This window comes from Cupressus sempervirens, chromosome 4 (genome assembly GCF_028749045.1).
Source record: "Cupressus sempervirens isolate cs-2001-9-10 chromosome 4, ASM2874904v1, whole genome shotgun sequence".
Taxonomy (NCBI): domain Eukaryota; kingdom Viridiplantae; phylum Streptophyta; class Pinopsida; order Cupressales; family Cupressaceae; genus Cupressus; species Cupressus sempervirens.
This window is the reverse complement of record NC_143121.1, coordinates 425,777,546-425,792,220: the sequence shown is the minus strand read 5'-3', so window position 1 is coordinate 425,792,220 and position 14,675 is coordinate 425,777,546. Positions and strand designations below refer to the sequence as shown.

General features: G+C 33.7%; 1 protein-coding gene across 1 annotated transcript; it reads right to left on the bottom strand.

Moving 5' to 3' along the window:
* Positions 1-4,191: 4,191 nt before the first annotated feature.
* Positions 4,192-5,057, bottom strand: LOC149561851 (uncharacterized). Its single transcript, XM_089825387.1, has 3 exons — positions 4,899-5,057; positions 4,658-4,813; positions 4,192-4,490 (listed from the first exon to the last, which is right to left on the bottom strand). Exons 1-3 carry the CDS (start codon positions 4,965-4,967, stop codon positions 4,416-4,418), a joined length of 300 nt encoding a protein of 99 aa, XP_089681513.1. The 5' UTR covers positions 4,968-5,057; the 3' UTR covers positions 4,192-4,415.
* Between the last annotated feature and the right edge of the window lie 9,618 nt (positions 5,058-14,675).

The window sequence follows — 14,675 nt, the reverse complement described above, 5'->3', positions numbered from 1 at the left end:
CACAAATTAGATAAAAAGAAATAATAAGAGAATAATGAACAATAACAATGCAACCAATAATACATAGATATACATGGTAAAAATTTGACAATACATTGTCCCTTTGCTTTGGAGGTTTGGAGGGAGATTTTCTCTATGTGGGAGATTCAATGGTGCTTCAATGAGAACCTCCATCAATTGTTAATTGGGATGGTCCCTCTAATTACCCATACCTCAAAAATTTTTGGAGAGTCACCCCCCCATATGTATTGTGGAAAATTTGGAAATAATGAAAAAACCATATATTTTGGGACAAAGTTGCTCCTAGCTCGGTGGTGCTTTAGTAAGTGACTAGGCTCTTGAATGAATGTGGTGTGGATCTAGGTTGGTGAGAGAACTTGTGGATTAAAAAATATAACGTTTGGAATATTGGAAAGATTTTTTGATTATTTACATTTGGGGTTCCCTCACCATGAGAATTAATTACTATGGTGAGAGGACAATCCACATAGATTTGGTCAGAATGATAAAACTGCCAATGATGGGCATTGTCAATAATCATAATGGTAATTCCCTTGTGCTTTACTTCATGCACAACTAAAGATGGTTAATTTCGATGGGAAAGGTATCATTTACACATGCTCAAGCTGGAGGGGGATTCGAAATGTAACACCTTGTGATTTTATGATTTGAATCGATTGCTTTCTTAGGTTCATTTTTACCATTATATCTTTAAACTTCCTTGGCTTCCAAGTTTTGTCTTGCAAAAAGGGGATGTCAGTGCAAATAGAGGATTAGGTGATCAAACTTGGTGTAGACATGGGTGCTAGTGATCACATTAAACTAGACAAGATTGAAGATTTTATCAAGGATAGTAAGGTGGCATGGTTTTATCTGCAAGAAGGTGGATTGTTGGTTTTCATGGAAGGCATTGAAGGGTATGATGAGCATGTTCCCCTGCAATTCATCAACACTTGGAATAATAGGAAGTTGAACATTAATGGGGTGGTTTTCAAAATGATGGAGGAGCTTATCACGATGGTTGGTGGGTTGTCTCTCAAAGGCAGGAGTTGCCATAAATAGGCCAGATTTTCTAATGAAATGAGCTTGAGAAAATTCTTCCACCCTAAGGAGGATCTTGTTCACTTACATGGTGGATTCTTGAGGGAGGACCTACCCAAACCTTGGGACATAGTGTGCTATGTCAATATGCACTACATTACACTCAAAAACCAATTCTAGTCGATGTACTATTACCACTTTCCTATTTTAAACCACATTAGGAACTAAGACTTGATTTCCTTCCTGCACCTCTTTTTGTATTCGATGGAGGATAGTGTGTTTAATGTTAGGAGAAAGAGGGAGGAAAGAAGACCCTTTTATATCTTTCACTAGACCTTCGAATTTAAACTCTATAAGTTCCAACTCACCCTCAACCCACCTCTTCTTGTTAATCCCCTTGCCACTATTACACCTCAAGTCTCAACAGACCCTAGCCCTAGTTCAGCCTCAAAGAAGGTGGACAAAAAGGCCTCTGGTACTAGGAAAAACATTAGTGTTATTAACTCTGATACTGATATTGAGCAGAGTAATAAAGTTTCTAGGAGATCCAGTAAAAGACTTAAAATGGAAAATTTTAAAACACCCCACAAATAGGAGGTGAGTTTTGAGTCCACAAAGAGGGAAAGGAAATCCACCAAGAGGAAGAAGAAAGTTGTATACCCTTACTTCGTGAGTAAGGATATGCCAAGCCCTTCCCACATTTTAGACACCTTGGAAACCAACTTGACATAGGCAAAGGGTGAATAACTAGGGCCAAAGGCTCATCCAACTATCCAAACCACCCTGCAAGAGTTAACACAATGGAAGCAAACACAAAGAACAACAACCAAAGGAGGAAGAAGAGTGAAATACTTTTATTCATTCATCAAAATATCTTCATACATGCCTAGCTATAAGGCCTTTTGGGATGACCAATTAAAAATACATTCATCTTCAAAGATCCAACTGCAAATTCGCTCTTTCAGTTCTACTCTCTAATTTTCTTCCCAAAAAATTTCCTAACTCTAAGCCTAAACAATTTATATATACTTGCCAAAATGGCTTACAGATTATTCTAGAACATTACATAAGAGGAAGGCCAACCCAACAGTGGTTTAGATGCACCCCAAGAAAAGATCTTAACATAAATGTGATGATCAAAATAAATCTCATAAGTCAGCTCATAGAAATCACATCCAAATGCTGACACTTGACATACACTGGGTAACTCGGCACATGAAGAGTCACTTGGCATACGCTGGGGATATGAAGAGTCATTTGGCATACACTGGGGATATGAAGAGTCACTTGGCATACACTGAGTAACTCGGCACATGAAGAGTCACTTGGCATACAATGGGCAACTCGGCACATGAAGAATCACTTGGCATACACTGGGTAACTTGGCACATGAAGAGTCACTTGGCATACACTTGGTAACTTGGTAGATGAAGGGTCACTTGGTCAACACTAGATTTCTATAGTAACTCAGTATCCATTAGAGCTATAGTAACTTGGCATCCACTAGAGCTACAGTAACTCGGCATCCACTAGAGCTACAATAACTTGGCATCAACATGTAGAATGAACAAAAATGAGTAAGATAACAAGGCAACCCAGGATGTTCCTGCATCACAACCCATCCTTAGATAAAAGCTTGGGGGAAGATGTTGCCTCCCTTGTGAAGGATTTTTCTAAGGGTGGGGGGAAGAAAGGGTGTTATAGCCATGGGCAAGACCAAAGTAAAACTTGGTTGGATAGGTTGGAAAAATAAATGCATGACTTTGCTGACAATCAAGAAGACCTATTTTGTAAAGTTGGAACCCTTGTTGAGTTCTCTACAAAGGTCATGCATTTAGTAGCCACCACTTTGTACTTTCTGCAAGTGAACAAGGAGGAGAAGGAAGCAGAAAAAGAGAGTGAGACCACCTACTTCCTCTATAGCTTCTTGGCAGATGATTGACTCAAGACTTTGCTGGAGAAAATTATCAAGGAGGAGGTGGAGAAACCAGCCATGGAGGATCCTAATGAAAAGGAGGGTGAGGACTTCGAGGAGAGAGAGGGGAACTAGCCCATGTGCCTTTGTTGTTTTTGTTTTTTGTTATGTTATGGTTAACTGTGAACTTCATGCATTATGTGGCATTTTTGGTTAATGTAGATATTAATTGTTTTAATGGCAATGTTGGTAATTTTTGTTGTTGGATTACTTTTTGGTATCCTATGTATGTCAAGGGTAGTTTGATTGACATTGTAATTATGAAGTATCATGTTATGATGTTAACCGTTAAGATGTTTTTGATGTCTAGAAAAGATATTGGTTAGATAGTAGGGGTAACTACTGACTGTTCTCCAACCTTCTGTACTACGAAGTCAACTCCCTTCTTTTGGTTGCTATCTAATACATCAAAAACATCCATTTGGCAAGTATTGCTAATCTTATTGCTTAGAAAAATCTCAATTTCATCTCCAATTTCACAATTGTTGTTGTAATTTTTTTCTTGAAAAAAATTATGATATGCATTCATAGAGAAGAAAGATATACAACCTCTTGAGGACAAGAGAAAACTCTGAACATAGAATAAAAACCAATTTATTCCTTAAAAAAATATAAAGTTTTCTTTTAAAGGTAAAAGTTATTCTTTTTCTATAATAGTTATCCCAATCTCATTTTTTCCATTTTTCCTCATTATTGTCATTATTTACAAAATTTTAAAAAAAAATTTAAGATTGAAATGTAATTTACAAATATTATATTTTGTGTTTTAATTATTTCAAATTGAGATTTTGATATCTTCAAAATCTTAATGTAACAGGTCTTTAGTGAGCCTTTTTGAATTTTAGATGTGTTAACTTTAATCTTTCCTGCCCGAATCCTCAAGATGGCGCGTTTTAATTAAATCTCCTTGAATTTTAATTGAAAATCTTAGTGAAATTTAAAGAGATATTAATTTTTCATAATTCATAATAAATGGTGTTGTTACGTCCAGTTTCGATGGCGCGTAATATTTATGTTTCAACTGTGAATCAACCTCAACATGAATATCTCAAAACTTATGAATCGATTACAAACGCTTATATTCCTTTCACATAAATCTGCAAGAATCTACCCACTTGGAATTCATCATCATCTCCCATCTTTGAATCAAATAAATGATATATGCCATAAACTGATTGACAATTGACCAAGAACTGTGGATTGACAACAACCCACTTTTTATATTACACAAATACATAACGAACACAGGAAGATGAGCACTACTGTGCAACAAGACAGTAAACTTCCTCTTCCATTAGTTGGCCAAAAATTGTTGTATACAACAATAACCCAGTTTTATTAAACGCAAAACCAACTGAAACACAATGAAATGAGTAGTGAACAATGGCCACTACTGACTCTACTTTTCTCCAGTGAAAGGCTTCTTCACAGTCTCTGCTGCTCCCTGCATCACTCCCATCACTGTCTCCCCGGCCTGTTTAAACATACCCACAAATCAAAAAATGGCAAAAATTATACCCACAAATCAAAACAAGGAAAGAAAACATAACCATAAATTAAGACCAAAAGCAAAACATAGCATTTACTAGTAAAAATGAAACACCAATAATGAGAATAAAGGGATTGAGTTAAATGAGAAACCTGCTGTAATATAGAGCCAGTTAGATCCTTGATCTCAAGAGCCTTCTCCTTCGCCATTTCAGCAGTTCCTTGTGCTTTCCCCTCGCTCCCATGGGAGACCTCAGAAGCCTTTTCCTTGGCCTCAGAAGCCTTCTCTTGTGCACTCTCCTTCGTGCCCTAAAAGTTCAAACACATGAATATATAAACAAAGATTCAACCACAACAAATGCATTTGTAATGATGTTGGAGAATGGGTATTTACTTGGGCATGTTGTTGAGCTTGGTCGCTCTTCTCCTGCCAAAAAGCCTTTGCATTCTCTATGCTCGACATATTTGCTGCTGCTTCTTTACTGAACGAAATACAAATTGAGAAATGAAATAGCTAATTCGATAACAGAAACACACTGAAAACAATGCTTTGAATTGCAGAGATGAGTCATAGATTTCCAAAGTGACGAATATATATACACTTTTAGTGTTATGTGGGATTGCCACGTTTTGTAGACTTTGAAAAGTGTGTGAACACTTGTCGTTGTTGTAATGGGGCTACGTGCACAGAGCTTCTCCCTTGCATTCGACCATTTGTTCGCCCCCAAATTCAAGCCGTAATTTGCTGACCACGCTTTGTAAACTGACTTGCACTCGTAGTTGAGCCATTTGAGGATGCCTATAGGTGGGAGGATTGTTTACCTCAGTTTTCACCATTATTTGTGAGCTTACTGTAATAATGAAATAATTTTTACTTCTTATCTAGTTTGGGGTTTAATTTAATACTTTCTTCAAATCTTATATATACTTGCTGGCAGGCTATCTATTATATTTTAATTTCATTCTATAATTAGTAGTTAAAACTAATTGTGTAACTAATACCTAGTTTTTCTAGAAGTCTATTATTCTCCCTCTTGACAACTTGCCACCCTTCTTCCAATCTAAAAGCCTCACTGTGTCTCAAACCTGATAGCTCATTAGGCTCATTCCCACAATCTTCTGAACTTGACCCTGCCTCATCTACAATAGTTTCTTTTTGAGCTACTTCATCCTCTACATTTTGTTTTGTCATTCTAGATTTCTCCCTTCCAACCAGTGCAGTAACTTGCCCAACACCACCATCCATGTTTTCATTATATCTTTGCTTCCTCATAGAGCAATCTGGCCCAGGGAGCACCTCACAACTGCCATCTTCAGCCACAACTTAAGAGAAACTACGATGTTTCTCAACATTCTTCTCCATTGTATAGTGTTAGGTCAATACATCTTTCCACCATGTAGAGGTCTTCGAAACTCTCCCCTAATCACATTTAGCACAACATGTCCTATTTGAAAACACGTTATGCATTTGAAGGGGATTCCTTCATAATCTACCAATTATGTCCAACAACCCTTAGAAGATTTAACTATAATTTCATCTTGAAAATTTTGCAAAATTGATCTCAACCAATAAACGAGCATAACCAAGATGAAGAAGATTTGAAGAACCATCATCAATAGTTAGAAACACAACTAAGGTAAATTGCCAATAATCTTTAACATAGAATCAAACCAAAGATGGAGGGGTAAATTCAGAAGCCTTACCCAAGCCAGAATCCTATCAAATTTTTTTGTTGTTAGACTGAAATATATGCTCCATTGCTTCAACATCAATGAAAATTTATCCTCCCAACACTAAAAATGTTCACATGGAGCCCTATTTTTTTTCATGAACATTTTCAAAAATAATAATGAAAAAATATTTAGCAATAGGATATAGGACCCCTCCATCCAAAATGCACTCCCAAAGCTCTAAAATCATGTAATATGAGATGGGATATCATGTCTATACAAATATGATTTCAATTTATTACACACACACACACACACACACACACACACACACACACACACACACACACACACACACAGGCTAATTAATTAGTTATGACCAGTCTTCAAAATATTGTTCATATTCAAATATAAAATATAAATTTATTACTTTATAATATTAATATATTTAATAATGCATTATCTCACAAGTTTATTTCTGACTCATTCAAGTCTTAAGAAATATTTATATTGATGAATTAACTCAAATAAAATAAAGTATACATGCCATTTTTTGTAATGGATTTGTTCCTTGATCTATTTGTCCCTTTTTACTTTCAATGTGTATATCCTTTTTCATATTTAATTGTTATCTCCTTATTATTTATCTCATTTTTCTTGTCTAATGGTTACTTCCCATGTATATATTGCTTTTTATTTTTCTCTTATTCAAGGTGTTGATTTACTTATGAGTCTCCTTATTTTATTCATTATATTATTAAACTTCTTATGCATATCTTCTCACATGTCTTCCTATAAACTTCCTTATATATCTTGTTAGACTTGGTTTTTGAACCTTTATAAATAATGCTTGCATACTTGTCAAGGGTTAGGACCTATTCTATATCTCATTTTCTTGGTTTGAAATGTATATGTAGTTATTGTTTAGTTAGTAATATGTTTAGTAAGACTAATGATTATCATTTGTTCTTTTTATATTTTATTTTATTTGATATATATACTCTATTAGTTAGTTGGCTATGCCAATGGTACTCTGAACAATTTTATTTAATGTATATATTCATATTTATATGTATATATTATACACATACACACACATATATTTAATATTATAATAAAATGACATTATTTATTTTTATTTATATAGTAGTAAAATATTTAATATTATTGACTAGTCATATCTATTGGTCTAGTTAATATATCTAAATATCTTTTATATATTCTATATTAATCATGTCCCATGAAATAGAACCCCTTCGGACCCATCATGACCCCCTAGAAGACATTAACCATTGTAGGATGTACATGAATGAGATGTAAATGATTCTAATGTATCATAAAGGGTCATAATGGATCCTAAGTGGTCATAGGAGTCATTATTGATGAACACAACCTGTTATGATACGTTAGGACCAATCAAGAGACATTAGAACCCATTAATACCTCTTATAACATATTAAGGGGAACATGAGACATGAGTGGCTCTATAAGTGGTTGTAAGGGGTCTTAGGATACATTAATGTGTGCTGGTATATGGTAATGGTCCAAAGGGGTCATAAATTGTCTCAAAACACATTAATGTGTCTTAGGACTCATACTGACCCCTTAGGACCCCTTAGCATATACTAATGTATCCACTAAGGGGCCATAAGGGGTCCTAGAACACATTAATGTGTCATATGACTCCTTAGGAGCCTATACAATCCCTTAAGCACCATTTCCATACATTAGTATATGGTAAGGGATCCTAAGGGGTTGTAAGGGATCTTAAGTGGTCCTAGGATGTATTAATCTATCTAGAGACCTCTTATGACCCTTTGTGACCACATGCCATACACAAATGAATGGTAAGGGCTCTTGATGGGTTGTATGGGGGTCTACATGGGTTATAGGACACATTAATGTCTTCTAGGACCCCTACCTTGACCCCTTAGAACTCCTATGCAGACTTACGACACATTAATGTATCTTAGGACCCCTTACCATGTACTAATTATGGAAAGGGGTATTCTAGTGTTTTACAAAAACCTATGACAAAGTAATGTTTCTTAGGACCCCTTAGGAGTTTTTAACACCACAATATTTAAATCTTAGGGTTCTTATTGCTTGTTACGTAGTCCTAAAACACTTTACAATTTCTAAGACCCCTTACCATACACTAATGTAATTCAGTGGATCCTAAGGGGTCTTAAGGGATTTTTAGACACATTAATGTGTTGTATAACCCCTTATGACTCTATACTATCCATTAATCCATGGTAATAATTCCTATGGGGTCCTACAACACATTAACATATCATACTACTCCTTAAGACCCCTTACAATACATTGGTCTTAAGGAGTCATAGGACACATTAATATGATCTAGTAATACTTAAGACATGGGTCATAAGACCCCTTATGACCCCTTTGGACCATTAAGGAACCATGAGATGCATGATAAAGTGTTCTAAGGTAGGAAGGGGGAGAGAGAGAGAGATAGGGAGAGAGAGAATTTGGCTATCTAAAATTTCTTTAAAATTGTCAAAATCCAAAATTTTAACTCATATGAAACTAAAACCACTCTCAAACAACCTAAATACACACACACACACACACACACACACACACACACACATGTACATGTATATTTATATATATGTGTGTACATATATATGTACATACATATACATATGTATATAAATATGTATATATATGTGTGTGTGTATATATATATATATGTGTGTGTGTGTGTGTGTGTGTGTGTGTGTACATATATATATATATATATATATGTATATATATGTGTGTGTACATATATATATATATATATATATATGTATATATATGTATGTATGTATGTATATTTATCTACATATGTATACATATATACATATATACATATGTGTGTGTGTGTGTACATATATATGTATGTGTATGTGTGTATGTGTGTGTGTAGATATATATGTATATGTGTATATCTCTATGTGTGTGTGTGTGTGCGCGCACATGCATGCATGTGTGTGCATGTGTAACTAAGTATAAGAAAATAAGAGCATGCAACTTATACTTTAAATGTTGTATTTAATATATGATCCTAGTGTTGAAATTAGCATCAATATACTCTATTTAGAAGGGATTTTTGGACTTTCATTTTTGCCCCATGAGGTGTACACATTATAGTGCATATGCACTATGTAATGAATTTTATTTTGATAGCATGCACATGCTTTAGGAGGTGTGCAATTTTGATTGCATTAGAATCTATCAATCCTAAGGCTTATATTTATCTTGGAATTCGAATCCAAAGACTTGGTTAACTCAAATAGGTCTGAATTCAAGTTATATTAATCCTTTCATCTCTAATTTCTTTTGATTGTATGTGAATATGTTTTTGTCAAAAACCAACATGGAGTATTTAGGACCTAGATTTTGAATTGTTCTTAACAACTAGACCTTGTCCTACACACTTAATTTAACAAGTTCTAATTTTTTATTTATTTCCATGACTTTTAGGGTGGGTATAAAAAAAATCACATTTTTGTGATGTTTGTTGAAAATATAAAAGGAGTAGCTAAGAGGGAGGGGTGAATTAGTTACCACAAAATAAATCCTAGATTTCTTATATGTCAATACAAATCAAAACTAAACTTTGTTGAAACTTGGTAAACACACAGGAAAAATGTTTTAACTCAGTAAACACTGAAATAACTTGGTAAATGCTTAACATGAAAATCTTAAGATATTATCTGTGATTGATTTTACTTTAACTTTTACAAACACATAAAAGAAATAGCATGAACACAATTGATAACAAGATTTTAACGTGTAAACCCAATTTGAGAAAAACCAAAATTTTTAACTAGTTATTGATTTCCACTCTTCTAAAGTGAGCCCTGTTAGGAGCCAACTCCATTAAAGGTTATGAAACACACTGTTAGGTGTGATCCTATTAGAGGATTTAATCACCTTGTTAGGAGTGGCTTTGTTAAAGGTCTTTGGACAATTCAATAGAAATGCCACCTTGTTAGAGGATTTAGAAATAGTTGTTAAGACAACTCTGTTAAGAGATTTAGATCACTACAACAATGGTTAGAGAGTAAGAATGAGATGACCTAATTTCTGATGCAACTGAATTATTGATTACAAATATCAATTTTTGCCTATATACTTGATCCTTCTTGATCGAATGTATCTTTCCATTTCAACAAGGATATTCTATTTATCCTTCTAATTTTCTTCCTCTAAGCATCATCAAATCTTCAATTATGTTCCACACATTCAATCCTTAACTTGGCCTTATATTTATATCTTACACATTGTCAAGTCAGCTTGAATATGACTTAGAATAATTAATATTCATCTTCTCAGTTGGCTAGAACCAAAAAACAAAACTATTTAACTCAATATGCAAGAACAAGAAAATCTTTTGTTATTTGTCCCTGCTTAGTAGATACTAACCCGAAGCAATTTTCCTATATTCACCAAGTGAACTTGATTAGTACTACATATTCACAAAGTTCCTTTGGTAATTGAGTGAGCTTGGTTAATACTAGTTCCATCCAAAATTTCCTTCATTAACTAGGTGAGCTAGGTTAACACTCAACTTCTACAAACTTTCCTTTGTTGCCTGAGTGAACTCGGTAGACACTGTCTTCTGAACTAGGAAAACTTTGGAATGCCTGGTAGACACAGGAAACTGTCTTTAATGGTTGAGTGAGCTCAGAATACACTAACTAGCAATGATATGTCATTTTGTGTAATATCAAAGACAATACACAATTAATCAATTATTTCCAACAATCTCCCTCTTTGGCATTGATGGCAACACAACATGTGAAAATGAAATGAAATTTTAGAGAAAGAATAAAGTAAGGAACATATCCTTCATTTCAGTTTGATTCTCATCCATGAGAACTCAACTCCCTCTATTAGTGTGAACTCCTTCTGCCTTCAATTCCTTCCTCTATTAGCAAAACTCTACCTTCAATATCTTCTTCTGATAGTAAACCTCTGCCTTTGATATTAGACCAAGTTGATTTTCCTTCTTTGACATTTCTTTTTCTTTATAAAATTTCTATGAGATATGACAATAAACTTCTCCCTCTTTGACATCTCATGCCAAAGACAATATCTAGTGAATATCAATTTACCTCACATACTAATTCATTTGCAATATTCCCTTGTCAATACTGCATCAATTGACTGATCTTCAACATGCTCTGGTTGATGCATCACTAAACTTCATTTATTGAGCTTCAGATAGGGGAATGACCCCTAACTTACCTCTTATATACAAAAATGCATCCTTAGGTAATGGTTTAGTGAATATGTCTGCAATTTTTTCTTTAGTATTCATATATTCAAATCTTACGTCTTAATCTTGTACTAATTCTCTCAAAAAATGATATTTTATATAAATGTGCTTTGTTTTAGTATGCATCACTAGATTCTTTGATATATTAATTGCACTGGTGTTATCATGGTATATAACCACTAGATTTTTGATCTCTATCTTCATACCTACCAATAGTTGCTTGAACCAAACAATATTAGAGCAATTAATTATTGATGCCACATATTCTGCCTCTATTGTGAACTGAGAAGTACAATTTTGTTTCTTTCTTGTCCAAGACACTAGCCTTTTACCAAGAAAGAATGGCCCACGACTAGTGCTCTTTCTATCATCAACACTTCCTGGCTAATCAACATCTGTGAATACTTTCAAATATAAATTGCTTCCATTTTTGTACCATAAACCATAGTCTTTAGTAGCTTTCGGATATCTCATGATTATTTTGATTTCCATCATGTGATTTTCTTTGAGATTTGTTGAGAATATTGCTACCATACCAACTGCTAAAACAATATCAGGCCTTGTATGCACTACATAATGCAATATTCCAATCACTAATCTATATGTGGTCTAATCTACCTCCTTAGAATCATCATTTTTGGAAAGATTATGTCCAGTAGACTTAGGAGTTCCAACTAGTCTTGAATCTTCCATTCAAATTTCTATAGTATATCCTTGATATATTTGAGTAATGTAGATATCATCTTGCTTCTATTAGATCTACAACCCAACAAAGAATTTTATCTCTCGAAACATAGACATCTCAAATTCTTTACTCATTTCTTTTGAAAATGCCTTGCACAAGTCATCATTTCATGTAAATAAAGTGTCATCCACAAATATTTTTGCCAACACAATCTTCTTGCCTAGTCCTTCTTTGATATATAGACTAGTGTTATCATTTTTTCTTTAAAAACTAATCTTTATCAAGTAGTTATGATGTCTTTCATACCAAGCTTTGGGAACTTTCTTGAGACCATATAATGCTTTCTGTAATTTTTAGACCATATCTCTTTTGCTAGGATGTACAAAACCTTCAAGTTTTTCTATTAGACTTCCTCATCAAGAATTCCATTCAAGACTGTAGATTTTACAACCATTTGATAAACTTTAAATCCTCTATGAGCTCCATATGCTAATAAAGTTCTAACACCTTCTAATTTTGCAATAGGAGCAAAATTTTTACCATAATCAATACCTTCTTCTTGAGAATAACCTTTATATACTAACCTTTCTTTGTTTCTATTCATCTTCATTTTGCTTATTTCTGAATACCCACTTTGTGCTAATTACATTTTTATCCTTGGGTCTAGGAACAAGAGTTCAAGTTTTGTTCTTCTCTATTTGATCTATTTCCTCATTCATTGCTTCAATCCAAATTTCATTATCCAAAGCCTCTTTAACATTTCTAGGTTCAAATTCAGCAAGTAAACATGTACCTTTCAATTTGTTTCTTGTCATTATTCCATCTGACTTGTCTCTAATGATCTGATCAGGTGCATGATTCCTTCTAATATATCTTGCTAACATAGGTACTTTGGATTTAGAGTTTATTTCACTGACTTTTTCATGATCTTTAATATTAAGCTCGAGTCCTAGTGTCTGTGACTTGGGTCCATTAGACTTAGTTTGCTCCAGCAATAGCTTGGTAGCTTCTGACTATGACTCAGGTCCTTTAGACTACTTTTAGAGATTTTGGGGACTTGAGAGGTGAGGCCTCCTAACTTCTAGATAGATTTGGCAAAGTATCAGGTTCATAGTAAACAAATCTTCTATAATCCTCAAGTTCTTTGTTGCTCTCTTCTTCACTCTTTTTTGCAAACTCACAAATTCTCAAGGTGCACTTTCTATGATTTTATAAGTAGAAAAATTCAAATATTTGTATGCTTTACTTGTATAGGAGTATCCTAGGAATATGCATTCATTACCTTTGACATCAAATTTACCTTTCCTAGATTCTTTCAAGATATAACATTTTCTACCATATACTTTCAAATAACTTACATTAGGTTTGTAGCCATAACATAGTTCATAATGATTTTGATTTGAATCTTTCTTCACCTGTACTCTATTCAATGTATGCACTATAGTACTAATTTTTTCCTTTTAGTATTTTATTGCAACATTCCTTTCTATCATCAATGTTCTTTCACAATCCATGATATATATTTCTTCTTTTAGCTATACCATTTTGTTGAGGTGTATGAGGGGCTGATACCCATCTCAGGTAATTCCTTTTTCAATAGAGAATTCATTGAACTCATTGGAAATGAATTCACCACCTCTATTTGATCTCAAACATTTCAGCTTCTTTCCAATTTCTTTCTCTACTCTTGCCAAATACCACTTAAATTTATTAAAAGCTTCATATTTTTCTTTTAAATACATTATAGTCATCATTCTAGAGTAATTGTCAAAAAAAAGAATGAAAAAATTATCTGCACTATAACTCTCCATTCCAATAGGTCCACATAAGTTTGTGTGTACAAGCTCTAAGACTTCTTCAGAATGATAGTTTTTTCTTTTAAAACTAGCTTTTCCGATCATACCAATTTGACAATTTTTACATAGATCCATATTAGGTTTCCTCAAGCTAGGAATACCTCTTAGTCTTCCATTTTTGCTTATCTTGACCAAGTTATCAAAGTTTACATGACATAATCTTTTGTGCCATAACCAACTTTCTTCTACTTAAGAAATAAAACACGAACTTTCGCTGAGATCTAGATAGAATATATTACCTTTTGTTTGTTTGCTAGATTCAACCAGATTTCCTTTTCCATCCAGTAGTTTAGCCTTCCCATTCATAATTCTATCTTGAATCCAATGTTATTCAATTGTGCCATAGTTAGTAGATTATGCTTTAGTCTAACCCAATAAGCATTTTCATGTCTAAGTTCATTAGTTAATAAGATACACCCTTTTCCCTTTATGCAACAAGGTTAATTGTTTCCAAATCTCACACTACCACCATCATAATGTTTCATGTGTTCAAACTTCTTTTTGTCTCCAATCATATGATGTGAGCAACCACTATCAATAATCCATATATCATTTTATCTCCTTCATCATTAGATTCATATTTTACAACAATATATACCATTTCATCTTCATTGTTATCAGAATCTTTAGCCATAAAACAAGATTTCTTACCTTTGTCTTTGT

Excerpts from the sequence above, each read along its gene's own strand:
- LOC149561851 (XM_089825387.1), bottom strand. The coding sequence starts at position 4,967 with ATGTCGAGCATAGAGAATGCAAAGGCTTTTTGGCAGGAGAAGAGCGAC. Across the intron at positions 4,814-4,898 it reads AAGCTCAACAACATGCCCAA|GGCACGAAGGAGAGTGCACA; the intron begins GTAAATACCCAT and ends TTGAACTTTTAG. Across the intron at positions 4,491-4,657 it reads CTGGCTCTATATTACAGCAG|GCCGGGGAGACAGTGATGGG; the intron begins GTTTCTCATTTA and ends ATGTTTAAACAG.